The 24,510-nt window shown below is 24.2% G+C and overlaps 2 protein-coding genes across 10 annotated transcripts in view; one reads left to right on the top strand and one right to left on the bottom strand.

Moving 5' to 3' along the window:
• The window catches only part of LOC122503810 (protein sprint), a 324,848-nt gene that overhangs the window by 56,172 nt on the left and 244,166 nt on the right, over positions 1-24,510 (bottom strand). For 3 of the 8 annotated variants that reach the window (XM_043614521.1, XM_043614522.1, XM_043614523.1), the window contains exon 2: positions 18,981-19,285. The exons of the other annotated variants lie outside the window; for them this stretch is intronic. In XM_043614521.1, coding sequence (XP_043470456.1) covers positions 18,981-19,111 — 131 coding nt within the window. In that variant the 5' untranslated portion in view covers positions 19,112-19,285. The remainder of the gene's footprint in view (positions 1-18,980; positions 19,286-24,510) is intronic. 8 annotated transcript variants of the gene reach the window in all.
• LOC122503812 overlaps positions 1-24,510 on the top strand; it is a 282,660-nt gene that overhangs the window by 61,151 nt on the left and 196,999 nt on the right. For both annotated transcript variants that reach the window (XM_043614528.1, XM_043614527.1), the window contains exon 3: positions 7,687-7,717. In XM_043614528.1, coding sequence (XP_043470463.1) covers positions 7,687-7,717 — 31 coding nt within the window. The remainder of the gene's footprint in view (positions 1-7,686; positions 7,718-24,510) is intronic.

Genomic DNA, 24,510 nt, shown 5'->3' with positions numbered 1-24,510 from the left:
GAGTGCCATGTCCCGTTGCACTAACACACACATTTGCTAAGAAGTCTGTAACTTTGAATGACGCAAAGGGAACACAGGAAGTTCCAATGTGACACATCATGAAGTTAACGAGGTATTTCAATTATTGTATGAAAATTCTTTTATCTCTGGATTTATATATCTTCTTGGGATCTTGGTAGATTCATCGTTTCTTTTTGATAAATTACCACTTTTTCTTCTTTTATATTCTTTTTTTTTTGTAAAATTGAAGGACCGAGGGATCAAATTATATATATGTATGATCATGTTTTCTCCTTTTTTTCTTTAATAAGTTTGTGGAGGAATTTTTTCTTTGAGTAATTTATTTCAAGCGTCTTGTAATATATTTTTGTTTTATTAATTTTTTGTAGGGAACATTAATTTTTTATTAAACGAAATTTCTAATATATTTTTGTTTTATTAATTTTTTTGACAGATTTTTTTGTAGGGAATATTAATTTTTTATTGAACCAAGTTTTTTTTAAACCTATAATTTAGTTTTTTGTAAAATTTGTTTTGAAAGATTTATTTTTTGTAAAATGTATTTTATAAAATTTACTTTTCACAAAGTGTATATTTTCTTAAAAAAAATGTTTTTGTAAAATGTATTTTTCATCCAAAGTATTTTTTTTTAATTTTATTTTTCGTAAATTATATTATTCGTGAAATATGTATTTTTTGTGAAATTCATTTTTCTTAAAATATATTTTCTCTAAAATGTTTTGTCCCTAAAAAATGTCTTTTCTATAAAATCTATTTTTCCTGAAATTTATTTCTCGCAAAATGTATTTACTCAAAAACGTACATGTTTGTAAAATTCATCTTTCGTGAAATGTATTTTCTGTACAATTTATTCTTTACAAAAAATACTTATTGTAAAATGTATTTTTCAGAAAAATGAATTTTTCTAAAGAGTATTTTACAAAAATCTATTTTTTCTAAAATGTGCTTTTTTAAAATTTATCTTTCGTAAAATGTATTTTTTGTAAAATCCATTTTATAAATATTATAAATCCCTTAATAAATAATTTTCAATTAATCTAATTATTTACAATAACAAATACAATTTTTATTTTTATCATATACCCAGAGAAAAATTTTATTTAAACCAAGTATAATTTATTTGAGTTAAATAAAAGTATATTTGTTTCAGAGCTAATTAGGTTATTTATTTGTTTGAAATAAAAATTTTATTTGAACTAAATAAAATTTATTTAAAATAAATAAAAATTCTAATTGGCTCTGAGTCAAATATATCTTTTTTCTGGTTTTATAAATAAAAATTGTCCTTATTACGAAAAAATAATAATTAATTAATAACTATTAAATATACAATTATTTATTTATTTTGTTATTTATATTCTCGAGAATAAAATTCTGTGTTTCTACCTTTTCTTACCAAAGAATTTTGCTATACAAATTGACTTTAACGTGAAACAGAAATAGGAGAAGAGAAAATGGAGAGAGGGAACAGGATGTGAGAAAACTTAATTAAAAATATTGAATTTCTCGATTCTTTTTCATTAAGTGGTGCAAAAAAAATATAATATCAATTTAATGATTTTCTTTTGCCTCGAGAGAAATCTGTCAGGCATTAATAAGGTATATAGGAAAATTGTTTTTCTCTCACAAGCAGAAGTCGGACAAATCAAATAAAAGAAGATTGGTCTAAATAATTAACGACGTGCTATTAATCAGTATTGCTTCATTAATATTTTTCCCTTTCAAAAACTGAAATAACTCAGTGATTGATATTTGAAATATTAGTGAGGATTATCTGCCGCCTTGACTTTTTGTTTATAAAAATTTTCGTTTACGAGGTTATCAATATGTCTGCTTTGTATATACAATTTTTGTACATACAACTTGCCACAATATGTTGAATAATATTGTTAATTAATATTGTTTTCTTTTCAATTTTTTGCATTTTCGAAATTTTTTTTTATTTTCTTTTATATTTTTAATTTTGTTCTGTTCTTTATTTTTTTGTAGCGAGTAGATAAGAAAGAGGAACCGCAAAAAATGCCTGTTTTTTGCCCGTTTTTTGTACATCGACAATTATCACAAAACGTAAGTAAAAAAATTCGACCAAAAATCTTCTTAATCTGCGTGAAAATTGTAGTTGATCATAATTTTTGGTTTTTATTTAAGGGTAGCCAAACTCGTAATTCAACCCTCTAAAAATTGACAAATTATGAAATTCATACCACCATAAATTCAACAAAAATAATTAATTATTAACGGTAAAACTGATAAATAACGAAAATAAAAAATCCATTTCATAAAAAAACATTCTAAATTACCTAAACATCCTCAAAATGCTTTTCAACCCCCAAAAAACTACCCCTATTTGAAAAATTGACCAAAATAAACACAAAAAAATTATTACTCCGCAAAATCTTCACGAAAATTATAAATAAAATCAACTAACTAGTCAGACTTTAATTCCATGCTAGAGTTAATCAATCAACCCCAAAAAACTACCCCTTATTAAAAATTTTATTATATTCCACATTTAAAAAATTATTACTCCGCAAAATCTTGACGAAAATTATAAATAAAATCAACTAACCAGCAAGACTTTAATTCCATGGTAGAATTAATCAATCAACCCCCAAAAACTACCCCTAATTGAAAATTTTACTATATTATACATTTAAAAAATTTTTACTTCGCAAAATCTTAACAAAAATTATAAATAAAATCAACTAACTAGCCAGACTTTTATTCCATGGTAGAATTAATCAATCAACCCCCAAAAACTACCCCTAATTGAAATTTTACCATATAACACATTAAAAAAATTATTACTGCGCAAAATCTTGACGAAAATTATAAATAAAATCAACTGATCAGCCAGACTTTAATTCCATGGTACAATTAATCAATCAACCCCCAAAAACTACCCTTAATTGAAATTTTACCATATTACACATTTTAAAAATTATTACTGCGCAAGATCTTCACGAAAATTAGGAATAAAATCAACTAACTAGCCAAACTTTAATTCCATGCTACAGTTAATTAATCAACATCCAAAAACTACCCCTAATTGAAAATTTTACCATATTACACATTTAAAAAAATTTTACTCCGTAAAATCTTCACAAAAATAATAAATAAAATCAACTAACTAGCCAGAATTTAATTCCATGCTATAGAAGATCAATCAACCCCCAAAAACTACCCCTAATTGATAAATTGACCAAAATAAACAAAAAAAAATTATTACTTTCCAAAATCTTCATCAAAAATATAAATAAAATCAATTAACTAGTGAGACTTAATTTTCTTGCTAAAGTAGATAAATCCACCCCTTAAAAACTACCCCTAATTGAAAAAAATACCACAATACATATTAAAAAAATTATTACTCCGCAAAATCTTTACCAAAATTATAAATAAAATCAACTAACTAGCCAGACTTTAATTCCATGCTACAGTTAATCAATCAACCCCCAGAAACTACCCCTAATTGAAAATTTTACCATATTACACATATAAAAATCTTTATTCCGCTAAATCTTCACGAATATCATAAATAAAATCTATAACTAGCCATACTTAATTAACTTGGAAAAGTAGATTAAGCAACTCTTTAAAAACTACCCCTAATTAAAAAATTTACCATATTACACATTTAAAAAAATTTTACTCCGCAAAATCTTCACGAGAATTATAAAGAAAATCAACTAATTCGCCAGACTTAAATTACTTGCTAAAGTAGATTAATCAACCCTCCAAAAACTACCACTAATTGAAATTTTACCATATTACACATTTAAAAAATCATTACTCATCAATCTTTTCACAAAAATTATAAATTTTATCGACTAACTAGTGAATATTTTTCAGAGTAATTATTTTTTAAATGTGAAGATTTTGCGGAGTAAAATTTTTTAAATGTGTAATATGGTAAAATTTCAATTAGGGGTAGTTTTTGGGGGGTTGATTAATTCACTTTAGCAAGTAAATCAAGTCAGGCTAGTTAGTTGATTTTATTCATAATTTTCGTGAAGATTTTGCGGAGTAAAAAGTTTCTAAATGTGTAATATGGTAGAATTTTTAATAAGGGGTAGTTTTTTGGGGTTGATTGATTAACTCTAGCAGGGAATTAAAGTCTGGCTAGTTACTTGATTCTATTTATAATTTTCGTGAAGATTTTGTGTAAAAGAAATTTTTTAAATGTGTAATATGGTGAATTATTTAATTAGGGGTAGTTTTTGAGGGGCTGATTAATCTACTTTAGCAAGTAAATCAAGTCAGGCTAGTTAGTTGATTTTATTCATAATTTTTGTGAACATTTTGCGGAGGAAAAAGTTTTTAAATGTGTGATATGGTAAAATTTTTAATAAGGGGTAGTTTTTTGGGGTTGATTGATTAACTCTAACATGGAATTAAAGTCTGGCTAGTTAGTTAATTTTATTTATAATTTTCGTGAAGATTTTGAAGAGTAAAATTTTTCTTAATGTGTAAAATGGTTAAATTTCAATTAGGGGTAGTTTTTAGAGGATGATTGATTAATTCTACCATAGAATTAAAGTCTGGCTTTCCAGTTGATTTTATTTATAATTTTTGTGAAGATTTTGAGAAGTAAAATTTTTTTAAATGTGTAATATGGTAAATTTTTTAATTAAGGGTAGTTTTTAAGGGGTTAATTAATATACTTTAGCAAGTAAATTAAGTCTGGCTAGTTAGTTGATTCTATTCTTAATTTTCGTGAAGATTTTGCGCATTAATAATTTTTTAAATGTGTAATATGGTAAAATTTTCAATTAGGGGTAGTTTTTGGGGGTTTATTGCTTAATTCTACAATGGAATTAAAGTCTGGCTTGTCAGTTGATTTTATTTATAATTTTAGTGAAGATTTTGCGCATTAATAATTTTTTAAATGTGTTATATGATAAAATTTCAATTAGGGGTAGTTTTTGGGGGGTTGATTAATCTTCTATAGCATGGAATTAAATTCTGGCTAGTTAGTTGATTTTATTCTTAATTTTCGTCAAGATTTTGCGCATTAATAATTTTTTAAATGTGTATTATGGTAAAATTTCAATTAGGGGTAGTTTTTGGGGGTTGATTGATTAATTCTACCATGGAATAAAAGTCTGGCTGATCAGTTGATTTTATTTATAATTTTCGTCAAGATTTTGCGGAGTATTAATTTTTTAAATGTGGAATATAATAAAATTTTCAATAAGGGGTAGTTTTTTGGGGTTGATTGATTAACTCTAGCCTGGAATTAAAGTCTGACTAGTTAGTTGATTTTATTTATAATTTTCGTGAAGATTTTGCGGAGTAATAATTTTTTAAATGTGTAATGTGGTAAATTTTTTTAATTAGGGGTAGTTTTTGAAGGGTGGATTAATCTACATTAGCAAGGAAATTAAGTCTCACTAGTTAATTAATTTTATTTATAATTTTGATGAAGATTTTGGAGAGTAATAATTTTTTTTGTGTTTATTTTGGTCAATTTTTCAAATAGGGGTAGTTTTTTGGGGGTTGAAAAGCATTTTGAGGATCTTAAGGTAATTGAGATTGTTTTTTTATAAAATGGATTTTTTATTTTAGTTATTTATCAGTTTTACCGTTGATAATTAATTATTTTTGTTGAATTTATGGTGGTATGAATTTCATAATTTGTAAATATTTAGAGGGTTGAATTAGGAGTTTGGCTACCCTTAAATAAAAACCAAGAATTATGATCAACTACAATTTTCACGCAGATTAAGAAGATTTTTGGCCGAATTTTTTTACTTACGTTTTGTGATAATTGTCGATGTACAAAAAACGGGCACTTTTTGCGGTCCCTCTTTTTTGGTTTCAGTAACAAAATAAATATTATTACAAATTGCAATAATAATTTCGCCGTTTGTCTTGTAATTTAAAAAAGGGAAAAACTAAATGGTAAATAATTTTTATTAATAGATAAAATTAGAGAAAGTAAATTGGGGAAAAATTTTGTTTTGCTTTTATGTATTTGTAGACAAAATTTATTGTTTAATTGCATTAATTTTTTTCTGCATTATTTAATTTTTCTCTCCTTTGGATTCTTTATATAATTTGGATTTTTATATTTTTGTTTAATCTTCTGAGAGAATATTCTTTTCGATGTTACGTAATTCAGTGCTTTACTTTTTCTTTTTTTTTTTGTATCAATGGGAATTCTTTATAATTGAGGTTTAAGTGTAGGTTAAGGTAAATTGGGATTTATTTCAAAATAGAAAGAAGTCGAGTGATTATCTTTTTAAGTTCATTGGTCTTCTTTACACTGGTTTTTTTTTGTTCTTTTCCTCCTTCATGATGATGATTCTAACCAGTCTTTTATTTGAAAAACCTGTTCGTCACGTTCTCGTTTCTTGAGGAGGTTCTACTTTACAACAAAATGTTTTACTGATCGGTTTTCAATGTATCTGTCTATTTAAACGACTTGTAGGAGCAAGGGAAGTTATCGCGTTTGATAAATTCTTTTCAAGTACATTTAACACTCGATCAACTCAAATTACAAATTACTCACGACAATTTTATCTATATATACACCTTCATTATATATACATGTATATATACGGCAGTATTTTAACACTTATTCCCATTATCATATAATGAAGGGAAATCAATATATAAGTGTCTTGAAATTAATTATTGATACATTATTAACGCTAGCGTTAACATGATGTGACTGGTTGATTATACTTGATCAATATAACTCCTCCTTGCATGATCAATTTAATTATCGTCGTGAGAAAACTATCATTATTGCGAGAAAAAAATGTTTCAATTGGAAATTGGACTAAATTAAAGTAGATAAAATTAGTTTACTTTCTAACTCTGAATTAGTCAATTTTGACTTTAGTAAATTGGACCGATTTGTTCATATTAAATGAATTCGTGAACTTTTTGAGTAATTCTTAGTTGAAAACTATACTAATTATTAGTAGAAAACTAATAATTCATTTTTTGAGGCTACTAATTGATTCAGTGAACGTTACTAATCTATAATAATTAATTATCTCATTATTTTGTAAACTTTACAAATTGATAATTATTAATTATGTTATTATTTAGTAAAAGTTTCCAAATTAATTAATAGTCTTAACAAATTAATAAACAGTTTTCACAAAAACACTTCTTTAATAATTATGGTGGTTAAATTTTTCCACTTGGGAACGCCAAGATCACCAGCAGGTGGCGAGGAATCTGATTTTATCAACCGAACTGCCATCTAGCGGTGATCTTGGCGTTCTCAGGTGGAACAAATCATCTCCATATCGAATCTCAAGATGTTCGTCAATATTCGTAATTCTATAAATATTTATAATCAAATTTAGAAAGTTAGACAATTAATATAAACGGATTTTAATTTTTAATTTACTTTATTTTTCGATACTTTTATCCCTTTCAATTTTTTTTAAGTCTTAGAATTAATTTCTTCACTAAATAAAATGATATTTTGAATCTCGGTTTAAGAAATAGTACCATTAGTTTCTTTTTTTAATTAATAAGTGTCATTCGTAAGGTTTTTTATAAAAAAAAAATAGCTAAATAGTTATATATGAGAAGAAAAAATTGTCAAAGATTATCAATTATCGCGTGAGTCCGAGACTTGATATATTTATGGAAATTTGAGAATTGAAAAATAAACTAATTTTTTAAAAAATTTTGTTTCAGATGTCAACTTTGCAGTCTTATCAGAAATGGGGTAAGTCATTTATCAGCAACATAGCGTCACAAAATTTGTTTTTTATTTCATGTTGTCATGCACACCGGTCTCGGATTATAGGATTTTTTCGACTTTCTTTATTTTATCAGAAGGAAAAAATTTTCTTTTTGAAACCTTTTGGCGTGTAAAATCAAAAGCTTTGTCTGATTTAAAAAAAATTGAGAAAAATCAGTTCAGGGTGTTTTTTAAGTAAATTTAAAAAAATACAATTGATTATCATTTATTTAATTATAAATCTAAATCTGGTTAAAAATTTTTTCATTTGTATTTAAATCTAAAAAATTTGTCTCAGTTTTATTTTGAAAATTTATTTGAACAAATTTTCTTTACAGTATTCACTGATTTTCTTAAAGAATTTATAAAATTTATTTAACAATAAATAATAACTGTAATTATGAAAAAAATATTACTAATTAATATTAATATTATTAACTATAAAGTAAATGATTTTTTCGATTCTTTTTTATACTCTAAATTGATTTTCTTTTGCTATTTTAAGTCGACCCGAGGCATGTGCATAAAATATTTTATCAGGATTGTCACAGGTCAGGAAAAGTTATATTATTCGAGAAAAGCAGGGAATATTCAGGGAAATTTATCGAAAGTACGTTCTGGAAAAATATCAAATTTTTATAATTGATGAAAAATGTAGTTTTTGTTTTTTTAAAATATTGAAAACATTTCATTCTTCTTGAATTTCTTTATTCATATTAAAAAGTTGAATTTAAAATAAAATATTGAATTTCATTTTACTTTGAAAATAATTAAACTCTAGAAACATGCAATTGAATTTAATTTAAAAATACTTTAATTTTTTAGGAACTTTTTTAAATTCATAATTTATCTAACTAATAATTTTAATTAAAACCACTAGAAATAATTGAATTTGAGAAGATTTGTAGATGCAATTTTTATAAATAATTAAACTTCAGAAGATTTTTTCCCGAAATATTTTGAAAAATTTGAATTTAAAAATTAAAACCAATAATACAGTTCAAAAAGTAGCTAATAATGATTAAATATTTATTTAAAATATAATTTTTATTTTTCAAATAATTTGACAGTCGAGGATATTTACAAATATTTATTTACCACGCTTATTAATCCACCGTGGTAGTTGTCCTGAAGAAAAGGTTGAAGATTCAACAGACTGAAAATTCAACGGAATGAAAATTTTATCAGAATAGGTCATATTTTTAAATTGCACACTTAAATGGTACCTCGGGCACTTAATTAAGGAGAAGCGGAGTGTAAAACGGTGTGGGTGCAATGAGAGTAAAAGAGAAATTCTTGTCGTTCTCTTTTCCTCTCATTGTTCCCACTGTGGCGCTCGTTTCGCTTTTTCTTAGTTAAGTAAATCTTTTCGTACTACTGAAATAGGCGATGTAAAATTTAAATTATTCTACCGCGGTACTTACATCTAAAGTGAGTGAAATAAAAATTTTTCTCATTCATAATCGAATGAATAATGAATAAATAAATTATAAAAAATAATAAATTAATGAAGTAATCGTATGAATAATAATTAAAAAAGTAATAAATAATTATAATTGTTGCACTGCACTGCATAATTAAGATATCTTAAAAGTGACTACAAAGTTACTTTTAAAATCCTTTTTTTTGCAATGTGTTGAGTATAAATAATAATTAGTACAATAAGTATAAATAAATATTAACAATTGTTAATAAATTAATAAATTTATAATTATTTTGTTAACATTATTTTATTATTATTTTATTATTTTTTATTATTATTATTTTTTTAAAACTGTTCATTAAAGCAAGCGCCCAGAAAAACTCGTTCATTGAAACAACGAGTTTTTTTATGACAATTATCAGACAGTTAAGTACATAGTTTTTTATTTTATAAAGTAATATTTAAGTTTTTGTATATGAATGTAAAAAGTAGTTGAAGTTATTTTTCTTTATTGTGACTTGTGACGCTCTGTTCTTATTTTTTGATATGGATGTTTAAATATAGTACTAAGTATTTTTGCATTAACTACTGCAAGTTAAATCGGCCCTATTTCCAGGCCTCTGAAAAAATATAATTAAAATAAAATAAATAAAAAATTGAAATCCATTTATATTAATTGTTAAACTCTCTGCACTCAATGCCTGATTGTAAATAATTATTATTGAATTACGAAAATCTTGAGATTCAATATAGAGAAGCTATTCTCCACTTGCGAACGCCAAGGTCACCGTTAGATGGCAGTTCAGTTGATAAAATCAAGTTCCTCGCCACCTAGTGGCGATCTTAGCGTTCTCAAGTGGAGGAATTATTTTATTCCTCGAAAATTTTATTATAATTAATAAAAAATGCAAAAAAAATGTTATTGTGAGAATAATTTAAATTGTGTTTTTGGTGTACATTAATAACGCTTTTTATTTAAACAGAAAATATATTCATTATTTGGAAATAAAAAATGTGCCACTATTTGCAACTATTACGAATAATTTATGACACGAAACTATTTTTTTATTTCCGAATTCAGTTCGAGGCCTGTTCAAAAAGTTAAAATTGATATTAATTGTTAAAAAGAGAAATTAAATTTTGAACCAGAAACTAAATGAGAACTTTTTTCTCCGCAATTTTCAATATACTGCGAATTTTACCTAGATATGAGAAAAGGTCAGTCCTCAAGAGGATTTGGGTCTGGCTTTCGTGCGCAGTGGCCTTAGGAGGATAATATCATATAGACGTTATAGACTGATAAGAAGGGATAAGAAGGAATTTTGAAAGGAAATAAAAGGAGAGAGAGAGAGAAAACAAGACGGAAATATAGAAATAAGGAGAATAGTATAGATAGGAGTGAAAAGATATATATAGATAAAGTAAGGTCCTCTGGAGAATCACTCGATATCGGTGGGGAGGGAGGGTGGGTAAGGAAGGTTCTCGCATTGATTTCACGCTCTTCCCTTAGGGCTTCGTCGTCTGGTCTGCATTTTTTCTCGCAGTTCAATTTTGCGTTTTCTTTGTCACGCCAGTATTTTATCCTCGAGGTTATTACGTCCCCATTGAAATCAATGATTTTCCACTGTATACTGTTTCGAGGGGACAAAAGAGTAATGCCTATCGGCTCTCTGTAACTGATTTTTCATATTGGAAATTCTAAATAAAAAGTATTCATTCAAGTATTCCTCCAATATTGGAAAATTCGTGAAAATTAAAGTGCAAAAATAAAGATATTTAAATTTAGTAAAATTAGTCCAATATGTTATAATTTAGTATATTTTAAAAGAAAAAGGGAAATTAAATTTTAAATTCGTTTTGGTTTGAAGGGTTAGGAATTTAATTCTCAACATTTTAAAGAATTTAAAGTTGCATTTGAATAAAAATTGTAGGTACAATTTTCTGTAAATAAGAAATGATTTAGCTAGTAACATAAAATTTAACCTGTCGTTGCAAGGTTGCCAAAAAATTTAATTTTTCAATTCAATTATTATTTTCTAGAATTTTTAACTAAATTTTTTTTAATAATTTTTGAAAAAGTTCTTTGAGAATTTTCAAATCTATTTGTTTATAATTCAAAAAAAAAATTCAATTAAACTGTTTCAAGAAAACTAATTCTACAGAATTGTTAGTTAAATAGTATGAAAAATTAAGATTCTCCAAGATTTTAATTTGAAACTGTTTCAAAATTAAATTATTTCTTAAAATTCATATACTATAAATTCATATATAATTGAATTCCAAGGGAATTCAATTTTATAAATACAAAAATAAATAATTCACCATGAACAATTCGCGCGCTGAAGCGCACGGCTAACTTTTTAGGAAAAATTAACAATTTTAAAAATAATAGAATTTAAAAATTTGTAATTCAAATTTTTGTTCAAAACACTTAAAAAAATAAAATTTTGGTAAAATTACAAATAATTGCAGAAATTTAATTATTTTCAAGAGAGATAAAATTCTTCTCATAAAATTCAATTATCTTTCAAATTTAAAAAAAAATTTCGTCAAAATCCCAATTATCTTTTTAAATAACAAAATTCTTCCCCAAAGTTCAATTATTTCCAAATCAATTTCAAATTCCCAAAAATAGCAAACATTTAATTATTTTCATAAATAATAAAAATTTCTCAGGAATTCAATTATTTACAATTTTTTTATAAATTCCTTCGCAATAATTCAATTATTTTTATAAATAATAAATTTTTTTTTAATGAATTTAAGTATTTTCATAAAAAATAATCAAAAATTGTAGAAAATAATAATTTATTTGAAATGATGAAAATAATTTTGAAAAAGTTACTGTAATAATATTCTTATAATATAAAACAATGCGTTTATATCACTCGGTTATCTTAAATTATTATAAAACATAAAGAAATCGATCACTTCGAGTCGTCGACTAGGAGCAATCGCTATCTTCATGTTTTATAAAAATATTCTTATAAGTTATTGAATTTAAAAAGATTTGAATTTGAAATTTTTGAAATTCTTAATTCCTATGGAAAAATAATATTGATTAAATATTTATTTAAAAAAAAAGTTATGGATGTTTTTGAATAAAGAATGAAATACGAAGGTTATTATAGTTAATTGAATAATTCATAATGTTTCTCAAAATTGAATTCTCAATGAAAATTGTATTAACAAATTTTCAAATAATTCAATTCTTTTGATAAGTTTTAATAAGATTTTAAGTATTTTTCGAGGAATTCAATTAAAATTGTATTAAAAATAATTCAAATTCTGCGATGAGTTTTATTATTTATAAAAATAATGGAATTATTGAGAAGAAATTTAAAAAAAAAATTTGTTAAATAATTGAATTCCCGTGAAATATCTGTTCATGAAAATAATTAAATGTTTGAGTAGAATTTCATCAAATTTTTCTTAAATAATTGAATTCTTTTGGAAAACGTTAAAAAAATAGTAGATATTGAAAATCATTGAGTTGAGAAAAATTTTTGAAAATAATTGAAATATTGACAAGAATTTTATTAAAATTTTTGAAAATAGTTGAATTTTGGAGAAGAATTTTATTATATTATTTATATAGATAATTGAAATTTTGACGAGAATTTTTAAACATTTTTTTAAGGTAATTAAATTTCTGCGAAGAATTTTATTAGTTTTGAAAATAATTGGATTTCTGCAATCATTTGTAACTTTTACAAAACTGAATTTTTTTTGCGTTAATTGAATTAATTAAACTTTTTCAATAAAATTAATTCTACATAATTGTTAATTAAAAGTATTAAAAATTAAGCTTTTCAAAGATTTTAATTTAAAACCTTTTCAAAATTAAATTATTTCTAAAAATTTACGCTATAATGCTTTTAATATAATTTATTGAATAATTGAATATTTCTTAAAACTCAATTCTTTTAAAGAAGTTTATCAAAATTTTTTTAAATAATTGAATTCTTTCGAAGAATTTCAATAAAATTTTTAAGAATAATGCCATTTTTAGAAAAATTCGATTAAAATTGTATTAAAAATAATTGAAATTCTGCGATGAGTTTTATTATTTATGACAGTAATTGTATTCCTAATAAGAATTTTATTATTTGACAGTAATTGAATTCCTAAAAAGAATTTTATTATTTATGAAAATAATTGAATATCTGTAATAAATTTTATTATTTATGAAAATAATTGAGTTATTGCGAGGAAATTTATAAAAAAAATTGTAAATATTACATTTTTAAAAATAATTTATTAATAATTTTTTTTAAAATAATTAATTAATAATTTTTTGTAAAAAAATATTTAGAACAAGCACTGTTTATGTGGACAATAAAAAAAACCGGTAAAATTTTGTGTACATAGATTTGATGTATATATATGCACTTTAAGCGAGTACATTGTTAAACACATAATACATCTGAGAATACAATGTACATACGTCTTCATTATGACTGCATACAGCGATTTGTGAGCGCATAATCGTTTGCGTGCACGTGTCAAAGGTACATGAACGCGTGCCTGTTGGCACTCGCAGTAACATTTGGTTTTCAAAGGTTTCGAGAAGGGGGATTTCTAAAATGACACGTAAAGCTCTCGTTTGCCCTTAATATAAACCCATAGGTGTTTTGATCCCAAATTATGATTATTATTATTACCATTGTCGTACTAACAGAAAATTGTCTCTCGTTTTATTACGAAATTCAATTTTATTGTATTTTTAATACACGCAGTGCAAATTTAATTACTAAGAAAATCTTCCTTTCGTTAAAATTTAACTTTTCGTTATTTAACTACTTTTAAATTAGTATTAAACTAATTTTTTACTATTTACACTGAGAGAAATGGATAGTCAGATTTTGATGTTAAAAAGATGATGTTACACGATACTATCATTATGCTACTGCCAACCATCACAGATGCTAAAAAAAATATAGTTATGCTACCCCGTACTACCAAGATGTTACTCCTGATGATATTGATGGTAACGGTGACTATCTAGATAGCTGTCTGTATATGTAGCATTAAAGATGGTCACCCTAACCACAATTATGTTACCCACTACTATAAATTTCTCTCCGTGTAACTAATTTTGAGTTAAATTTAACTAATTCTTTGTTATTTAACTAACTTTTGGTTTTTCAACTAATTTTAAGTCGATATGGAATCAATTTTTGCCTATTTAACTAATTTTGAGTCAATGTTCAAGCAGTTTTTGGTTATTTAACAAAATTTTTGTTATTCAACCAATTTTAACTCAGTTTTCAATTTTGAACCAGTTTTCGATTATTTAACTAATTTTGAGTCAATGTTAAGCTAGTTTTTGGTCATTAAACTAATTTAAAAAAAGAACTGTTTTTTTTTGTTATGGCACTAATTTTGAGTTAACGTTAAATAAATAACGGATTATTTAAATAATTTCAGTTATGAACTAATTTTTGTTATTTAAGAAGTAATAGTCATAAATATAATAGAATATAGGAAAAATTTTACTGTAAATTTAATTAGGAACTTTAATATAAAACTTTCTATTAAAATTTTTAAATTCATAAGTATTCAAAAAGTATATTTTTATTTAGTGTCTAAATAACTTTTCTAAAACAAAACTTATTATATTATAAAAAATTATGAATTCTAATATAAAAGATTAAATTAAATTCTATTAAAAAAACCCCTGGAAAATATCTTAAAGAACTTCTAAACTTTTCGAAAGTTTGGAATATTAAAAAAGTTGTTTCATTTTTATGAGTTTTTTACAGCAAAAAAAAAAAAAAAAAAGTGAAATTATTCCTTGGATAATAAAAATAATACAATTTTGTATTCAACTCTGGTATACTCTCGACTTCTCAACTAATATCTGTTCAATTTTTGAAATCAATTTTAAAAATATTTGTTCTCGAAATTTAATTTCCTCTCTAGTGTATAATATTATAATATTGAAACGAGTTTATGAAAAATGATGAAAATTAATTATTAACGAAATGAAATATAGAGAAGTGAAGTTTTGAGTGAAGAACAAAATGAGCATTTTGTTGAGCTACAAGTTCATTTATAATGGTACACAGATGTGCTTGAGGGCAGAGTATTACGTCATGATGTATAACACACACATATATATTCCTCCTTTCTCACTCACGCGCAAGTAGTGTGAGTAGGCGAAAACAAAGAGCCGGTTAATCATTAAAGCAGAAGGCGACAAGCAGAAAGCACAATTTAGGGTCCTCGAGAATAAAATAAAAAAAAGAAGATGAAGAAGTATTAAAGAATTTCATTTGCAGACTCTATTTGCTTTGAGAGAAACGATAAGAAGCTTTCTGTTAAGCGGCTTTACTTTATATAGAAATGGACCAGATAGGGAAGGGCTTCTTACACGCGTTCGACTCTCGACCACTTTACTATCATATTTCACATCCAATGCCAATTCAATAACTTCATTTTATTTCTACAAATTCAATTTGTGTGGTCTTATTCATCTTATGTTTCCACTTAGTGAAATATTTTCGCATTCGATGCATGATTAAAATTTCTTCATTTCAACCATTTTTATCATTTTTCTTTTTTTATTTCTTCTTTTTTTTACGGATATTGAATTGAGACAAAAAAACGAATCAAAAATGTTGCTTCGTAACACTTTTGATTCGTTTTTTTGTCTCAATTTGATATGTTTTAGAAAACAGGTTTATTAGAAATCATGATTCTTTTTTAATAGAAACACAAAACATTTGTTTGTTGAACAGGGTTGCCACAAAAACTTAACTTTATGTTTTTCCCTGATTTCCAGACAGAATTTTGACTTTTTTCCTGCCCCTAAAGAATATTCTGATTCAATAACTTCATTTAAAAATAAATATTTAATCATTATTATTTTTCCATAGGAATTAAGATTTTCAAAAATTTCAAATTCAAATCTTTTCAGATTCAATAAGAATATTTTGTATAAAGCATGAAGATATTGAACACTCATTTCTTCATGTTTTTATAATAATTAAAAATAACCCAGTGATAAAATTATTATTTTATATAAAAATATTGTTACTCTAACTTCATCGAAATTATTTTCTTCATTTTTAAATTCAATTATTACTATTTTCTAGAATTGTTAACTAAAATTCTCCCTTACATCAATTATTTTTAATAATTTTTGAAAATGTCCCTTAATTTTCAAATTCATTTATTTACAATTAAATTTTACGAAATTTGGATTATTCGGAGATTCTTTAATTAAAAAAATATATTAGAAAATAAAAACTTCCATATAATTTTTAAAAATTCAATTAAACTTTTTCAATAAACTTAAATCTACAGAATTGTTAGTCAAAACGATGAGAAATTCAAATTTTCAAAGATTTTAATTTAAAACCTTTCTACGAGAGTTCAATTATTTAAATGCGGGTACAAAAATAAATAACTATTTGAAGAATTGAATGTTTCTTAAAATTGAATTTTCATAAAGAATTTAAATCAACAAATTGTTAAATAAATAATTTCTTTTAAGGAATTTAACTAACATTTTACTGAAATTTATTGAAGACAGAAATTTTATCACAATTTTTGAAAATAATAATTGAAAACTTTTAAAAAATTTTATTAAAAATTTTTTAAAATAATTGAATTTATGACAAAAATTTAAATAATAATTGATTGTTTCTTAAAATTGAATTTTCATAAAGAATTTTATCAACAAATTGTTAAATAAATAATTTCTTTTAAGGAATTTAACTAACATTTTACTGAAATTTATTTAAGACAATTTTTGAAAATAATTCAAAACTTTTCCAAGAATTTTATTAAAATTCCTTAAAATAATTAATTTTATGGAAAGAATTTTGTTGTTCACCAAGATAATTGAATTCTTTTGCAGAATTACTTAAACATTTTTGAAAATAATTGATTTTCTGCGACGAATTAAAAGTTATTTATGAAAATAATTTAATTATTGCAACGAATTTTATTATTTTACTTGAAGAATTGAATTTTTTTTAAAAATTGAATTCTTTTGTCAAGTTTTAATAAAATTTTTAAAAATAATTGCATTTTTGAAGCAAATTATTTAAAATTGTATTAAAAATATTTGAAATTCTGCGATAAAAATAATTGAATTCTTATGTGATGAATATTGTTATTTATGAAAATAATTGAATTTCTGCAAATTATTTTATTACTTTTCAAAAGAATTGAATTATTTTCATATATTTTGATATTTATCAAAATAATTGATTTTATGGGAAGAATTTTGTTGTTCACCAGGATAATTATTGAATTCTTTTCCAGAATTACTCAAAAAATTTTTGAAAATAATTCACTTTCTGCGACGAATTAAAAGTTACTTATGAAAATAACTGAATTATTGCAACGAATTTTATTATTTTATTTGAATAATTGAATGTTTCTTAAAATTTAATTCTTTCGTCGAGTTTTAATAAAATTTTTAAGTATAATTGCATTATTTTTTAAGGAATTTATTTAAAATTGTATTAAAAATATTTGAAATTCTGCGATGAAAATAATTTAATTTTTATGTGATGAATATTGTTATTTATGAAAATAATTGAATTTCTGCAAATTATTTTATTACTTTCTAAAAGAATTGAATTCTTCTAACAAATTTTGATGTTTATCAAAATAATTGAATTCTTTTGAAGAATTACTTAAAATTTTTTGAAAATAATTGATTTTCTGCAACGAATTAAAAGTTATTATGAAAATAACTGAATTTTTGCAACGAATTTGATTATTTTATTGAATAATTGAATGTTTTCTAAAATTGAATTCTTTTGTCGAGTTTTAATAAAATTGTTAAGAATAATTGCATTTTTCAAGGAATTTATTTAAAATTTTATTGAAAATATTTGAAATTCTGCGATAAAAATAATTGAATTCTTGTGATAAATATTGTTATTTTGGGAAATATTTCAATTTTTCAAAGAATTTTATTCAAATTTCTGAAAATAATTAAATTTCAATGAAGAATTTTGTTATTTATGAAGATAATAATTGTGTTAAAACTTTTGAAATAATTAAATAATATTAAAAAATTCATTCTTGTCATAAATAAAAGAAGATTGAAGGTTTTGTATTAGAATTCGTGGTAACTTCATAGTTTATGTTGCTAACACAAAAGACACCAAAATTCAGAATTTTCTTATGAATTTTAAAAATTTAATTTTTTCCAGTACTTTTAATAAAAATCCTTGATTTTTTCCTGAAATCCCTGACCTGTGGCAATCCTGTTAAATAATTATAATCAAACGAAGGTAAATTACAACTGATTCAGAAGCAAAAAGTCAATCACAACGATTTAAATATAAATTAAAATTCTAACTGATTCATAAATCTGTAGAAAATTCATTACTCGCAATCGAGTCGGAGTGAGCGGAAATATAAAAGCAATTTCCCCAAAATGGAAATTTGAAAACTAAATGTTTTCTTCATCAAGTATTTCCTCAATAACGTTCGCAATCTTAATTTTCAATTCATTCGGATCATATTATTAATTTATTATCGACATGCTGATGAAGAATTCTCGGAATATTCTTCTTGTTCGTGCATCATTAATTAATTACAAGTCTCTAATTACAGTTGGGGATTTGTTCAAGTACAGAAGAGGGAGAGAACTCTTAATGAAGTTTTCAATATTATGAGGTAGAACCGCACAAATTCTCTTGAGTAAACGAAAAAGTTAGTTGTGCAAATAATTTTTTCGTGAAAATTTGTCGATTATGATGAGAGAATTTTTTTTTAGGTGAAATTTGAAGGGAAAAAATTTACTCTTCTACTTATGCGTTCTCTCAGAGTGCGTAATTTAATTTCTTTTTTTACCTTTTAACTCCAATTTCTGCATAACGACCTCTTGAGACGCGATTTGTGTTTCCATTTCTTCCATTATTTCCAGGGTTCGTGTAAAGAGTCAGTATATTACTATTGATGTTGTTTATTATCGGTGGTAACATAATCACAATTTAAACGAAATAAATCACTCCCGATAGTATCGAAATTCTTATCTTGTTAGTTTCTCCGGAGTGTTGCTCATTCATTGCCAAATTTCGAAAGTTTTTTTCATATTTTCATTTTTGTTCATATTTCATTTCTTGCGGATGGTTTTTTTTTTTAATTTTATCTTGCAGCTGAAAAGCGAGAGGAAAAAATTAATTTTTTAGTGTGGAAATTTTTGAAAAGGTAGAAAAGAATTCTCTGAAATATTGCAATATTTTGAAATTAAAGTATGAATTGAAAATTGAAATCTGCTATATTAATTGTTTAAATTCTCTATGTTCAATGTCTGATTATAAATAATTATTATTGAATTACGAACATTTTGAGATTCAATATGGAGATGATTTTTTCCACCTGAGAACGCCAAGGTCACCGCCAGATGGCAGTTGAGTCGATAAAATCAGATTCTACGCCACCTAGTGATGATTTTAACGTTCTCAAGTGGAGACACCACCATTTTATCCCTCAAAAAGTTTTGTTTCATTAAAAAATGTTATAGTTAGAATAGTTTAATTTTTATTTCAGTAAAAACTTTGATGGGATTTCTAATTTTCTATGTTCAAATAAAAAGAATTTGTTCAATAGTTAAAATTTTCTTCTACGAAAGTTTTAGTGAGAAGTTAATAAAAATTAGTAAAAATTCCCACCAAAGTAAATTTACCAATTTAGATTTGGAAAGAATATTGAAGAATATTAAATTTTCTCCAAATAGTAGAAGGAAATTTTAAAATTACAATCAAATGAAGTAAAACCAAGAAAGTAGAATTAAAAAATAAAAATAGAAAACAAGTTTTCTGAAATAAAAATAATGCCAATAGAAATAAAATTGTCATATTTAAAAATAAATGAAATAAAATTTCACAAATAACAGTTATAAAATTATTAAAGAAGTCTGGTGTGAATTTTTTTTGTCAACTTTTCGATGACAGAAGGTTGGTAAAAAATGAAAAATCTCGCTTTGAAACTGTATAGGCGCCGCGTGTACGTGGGAATGTGAGAAAGAAATTTTGCAGATTCAGGGGGGGCGATAAATAAAGAAGAAAAAAATAAAAAGAAATTTAAAAAAAGAAGCTAAAAGGAGGAAACCGGTTGAAAAAAAATTTCATTGCAGTTCGAGATTTGTGGTGGTGTCAGTGGTAATTTTTCAAAACATATGTTGCTGAACGACGTATGTTTGAGAATAATCGTTGGTTTTGCGGTTCCCAACACCACCAACCCTCATGAATTAACAAGTAACGTGACGATTTAATTGACAACATGTCCATTCCTCCTTTCCTGCCAATTGCGTAATTCTGATGTATATTCGTGCGGGAATTAAAAAATTTGCGTCTACTTCTACTTTCAAATTAATTGTTTCGGAGCTAAGTTATAATTATTAAAACAAAAGCAATTTTTATTTAGTTTTTGTAGTGAAATTGTTAAATTTTTTGCTAAAATTCTGTATATACAAAAAATTTAGAGAAAGTTAGAGATACTGAATGAAGTTTAGTAAAATTCTACTGATTCATTTTTTTATAATTTTCTGTGCAGCAAATTTAGTAACAGAAAAGTTGGAAAAATGGATTTGAATAAAATTTTACTAAATAACTTTTAATAATTTTCTGTACTGAAAATTTAGTAAGTGAAGAGTTAGAAAAATGTACTGTAGTAAAATTTTACTAATTATTTTTTAATAATATTCTCCAATGATAATTTAGTAAATGAAAAGTTAGAAAAATGTACTTTAGAAGAATTTTACTAATTGATTTTATTAATTTTCGTTACTGAAAATTTAATAACAGAAAAATTAGAAATAAACAGATTCAGAAGTAGATAAAATTTAAAAAAAAAATTTTATGCTTATAGTTATTGTAATAGAATTATTTATTCTTATAGTCATAACTTTTTTTAATAATAATTTTCCTAACATGATTATTATACTATCTTCAATATTTCATTCCTCTATACTATAAAAGGTTATTGTATAAATTATGCCGCTTATGAAATTATTATTTCATTTAACAGCATGATTTATTATACAAGAAAGTAACGGATTGAAAATGTTCTACTTCCTTTCTTCTCTTTCAAATTCGAGTTCAACTTTCTTCTAAAGAATGACCCTGGTAATCTCGGAAAAAATATCTTCATATATAAAACTGCTCCTCAAAGGAAATAAAAATAACGATGATGATATGAACATCCCAATTGAATGACTAAATTTGAAAAAAAGAATAGATAGAAAAAAGTCTCGTTTATTTTATTGTTTTTTGCGGAACTCTCGACCTTGTCGCAAATCCATTTTTCGGATGACGAGATTTTCGTCGGGTACAAAAATCTAGCACAAAAAGAGTGCAAAAAAAGGAACACGTGTTAAATTTCGTCAGGAAAAAAAGAACATGTGACAAATATGTATATATGCTGCGGAAATATGGTTACAAGAAAGATCCGTAAGTTCTGGACGTTCGAATGAACGAAATCTTTTATAGTATTCGAGTAATTTGAATAATCTGAAGAAAAAAAAGTCAAATTAAACGTTTAACTTTAATTAAACATTCACGATTATAAACAGAATTTAAACATTTACTTAATTAGGAAGTAATTTTTTAAATATAAAAAACAATATTTTATAATCAGATTTATATTGAAGTATAAATAGTTAAAATACTGTTGTTTACTTGAACGTTTGAAAATTTAGTCAAAAAATTATAAACATTCAAATTATCTGATTTTATTTTTCTCTAATTTTTCAATTCAAATATTTTCTAGAATTTTCAACTAAAAGGTTTTTCTAAATCAATTATTTTTAATTATATATTTTAGAAAGTTATTTGAGAATTCAATTATTTAAAGAGAGAATGAAAGTTGACCAAAAATAATTCTGAAAACCACTTTGTTTACCTACAATTTAATTTTACGAAATTTCGTTTATAGGTGCGAAAATTTTCTAATTAAATATGTATTCTAAAATTCAACTAATTTGAAAAACAAAAAATTTAAATAGAAAAATTTCAAAAACTCACTTTTTTAGAATTTTTAATTAAAATTATAAGAAATTCAAATTTTCTAAAATTTTAATTTGCAACTTTTTGAAATTCAATTATTTATATAATTGTAAACGCAACTTTTCTAAAATTCAATTATTTTGGAAAGTTTGAAATAAAATTTTCCATTAAATCATTTATATCTAATAATTTTATGATATAAAAATTAAACGGTTTTTTTTATTTTTTATTTTCAAAAACTTTTTAAAACCATGAAGAGTTACAGTTAAAATGTTTATATAAAATTGAATTTTTGTATTTCCACAATTGAATTCTCCAAAAACTTTCTGAAAATTAATCAAAATAGTTGATTTAGAAAAAAATTTTAATTAAAAATAAAAATTCTGTAAATTGAACTTTTGAAGAGTTGTAGAAGAATAATTTCTGGTGACAATTAATTTTGATTAATTAAATTCTCAATGAATTTTTCAAACATTATGAAACATAATTGATTCAGAAAAGAATTTTAGGAAAAAATTCTATAGAAAATAATTGAATTTTGAAGAAATTACAAGTTCTTACTTTTCAAATTGTTATTTAAATTTTTTAAAAATTAGTAGTTTCTTTGTAATTTTTTAGAATTTTTAACATATTTTCAAATAAAAAAATTGCATTATAGATTTATTTTAAGTGAACTTTTTTTTCACTCCGAGTCAAGGTATTTTTTTTTGTTTAATTGATTTCTCAAAGAATTTTTAGAAAATTATTAAAAATAATTGATTTTGCAAAGAATTTTAATGTGAAATTCTAGAAAATAATTGAATTTTGTATTGAAGTTGCAGTTGCAAATTTTAGAAATAATTAAATTTCAAAGGATTTAAACAAATTGTGGATAATTTTAATTAAAAATTCTAAAAGAACTTGTAATGTTACTTTGCAAAATCTTTACTTAATTTTTTTTTAAAATGAGTTGTTTGTTAGTAATTAGAATTTTTAACATATTTTCAATTCAATGCAACTGGATTTTAGATTTATTTTAAGTGAACTTTTTTTGTATAATTGATTTCTAACTTTGTCAAATTTATTAATAATAATTGATTTTGAAAAGAATTTTAGTGTAAAATTTTAGAAAATAATTTCAGAAGGTTTGAATTTAAAGATATTTTAAATTTCAATTGATATAGAAGTTTAATTATATTTAAATATGCATTTGAAAAAGTATTAAATTTTTGAGTAATTTTAGTTAAAAATTCTGGTATTAAAATTCAGGGTAATTTCAAAGTCATTAGACAAGTAAAAAAATATTTAAAAATAAAAAGAATTTAATATTTTTAATTTTTTCAAATATTGTTGCACTAAAAACAGAATTTGATAATCTGAAGCAAATGTATCAGACTCATTAATATTTTCTTGTACCCCATAACATTTTTCTATGAAAATGAAGTTAGAAGTTCATGCAAAAGAATTCCATTAGTTTTACCGTTTAACGAAAAAAACTTAGGTTTTTGATGAAAAATAAATATTCTGTTTACATTTACCCAAAATGACACAATTTACATTCATAATTAATTTTCTTACTAGGACAAGAGTTTATACCAATTGCTGTACATGCTCCAGTTACTGCGCTTTTTTGAAAACACTTTAAGGACATTTTTTCATTTCATATTACACAGTATTAGAAAAATAAAATTTAAAGAGGAAATTTAAATAAATTTTATTTATTTGAATGCGTTCAGAACTTTAAGGACATTTAAAAGAGTACATGTTTCTTGAGAGGTCAAAACAAAACTCTGTGGGAGACGATGATGAGGATGATGATGATCAAAATGGTAAATGCATGTTTATACATACAAGTCGAATGATGTGTGCTTCCTTGTATGCATACATGAAAGACAGTGTTATATTCACGAAACTGACTATAGAGAGATACGAACTCTGTGCTGCAAAATTAGATCTCTCTAGAATTTCGCTTCTATTTTCGAATAGCGTCCGCGGATCGTATGCTCCATTAAGTGGGATTGCTACTTATAGATGTGGACGTCGAAGACATAATTTTCATATATACTTGAATTTCATATGGCTTGGCAATAAGTGAGAGTTTTCGACCTTAAAAAGTAAAGTTACTCAAGAGGAAGTCCTCTTACGAAGCTATACCTGCTTTATTATTATGTATAGGCTCATGGCGCAAAAGAAATAAGAAAGCCAAAAAAAAGAATTTACCGAGATGCTTCAGGCGGAAAAAAGAGGAAATACATTCTCATTCAATTCAAATTAGATATTCTTTCTCGTTTCTTCTATATATGTAAATCATCGATTCTTTTCTTCTTTTTCAAGCAAAATATTCTTGTGGCGATGATAATAATTATAGACCAAGTTTTGCGTAAAATGCATAGATT

This window comes from Leptopilina heterotoma, unplaced genomic scaffold, assembly GCF_015476425.1.
Source record: "Leptopilina heterotoma isolate Lh14 unplaced genomic scaffold, ASM1547642v1 Lhet_27, whole genome shotgun sequence".
NCBI lineage: Eukaryota > Metazoa > Arthropoda > Insecta > Hymenoptera > Figitidae > Leptopilina > Leptopilina heterotoma.
This window is presented reverse-complemented; position numbering and strand designations above follow the sequence as displayed.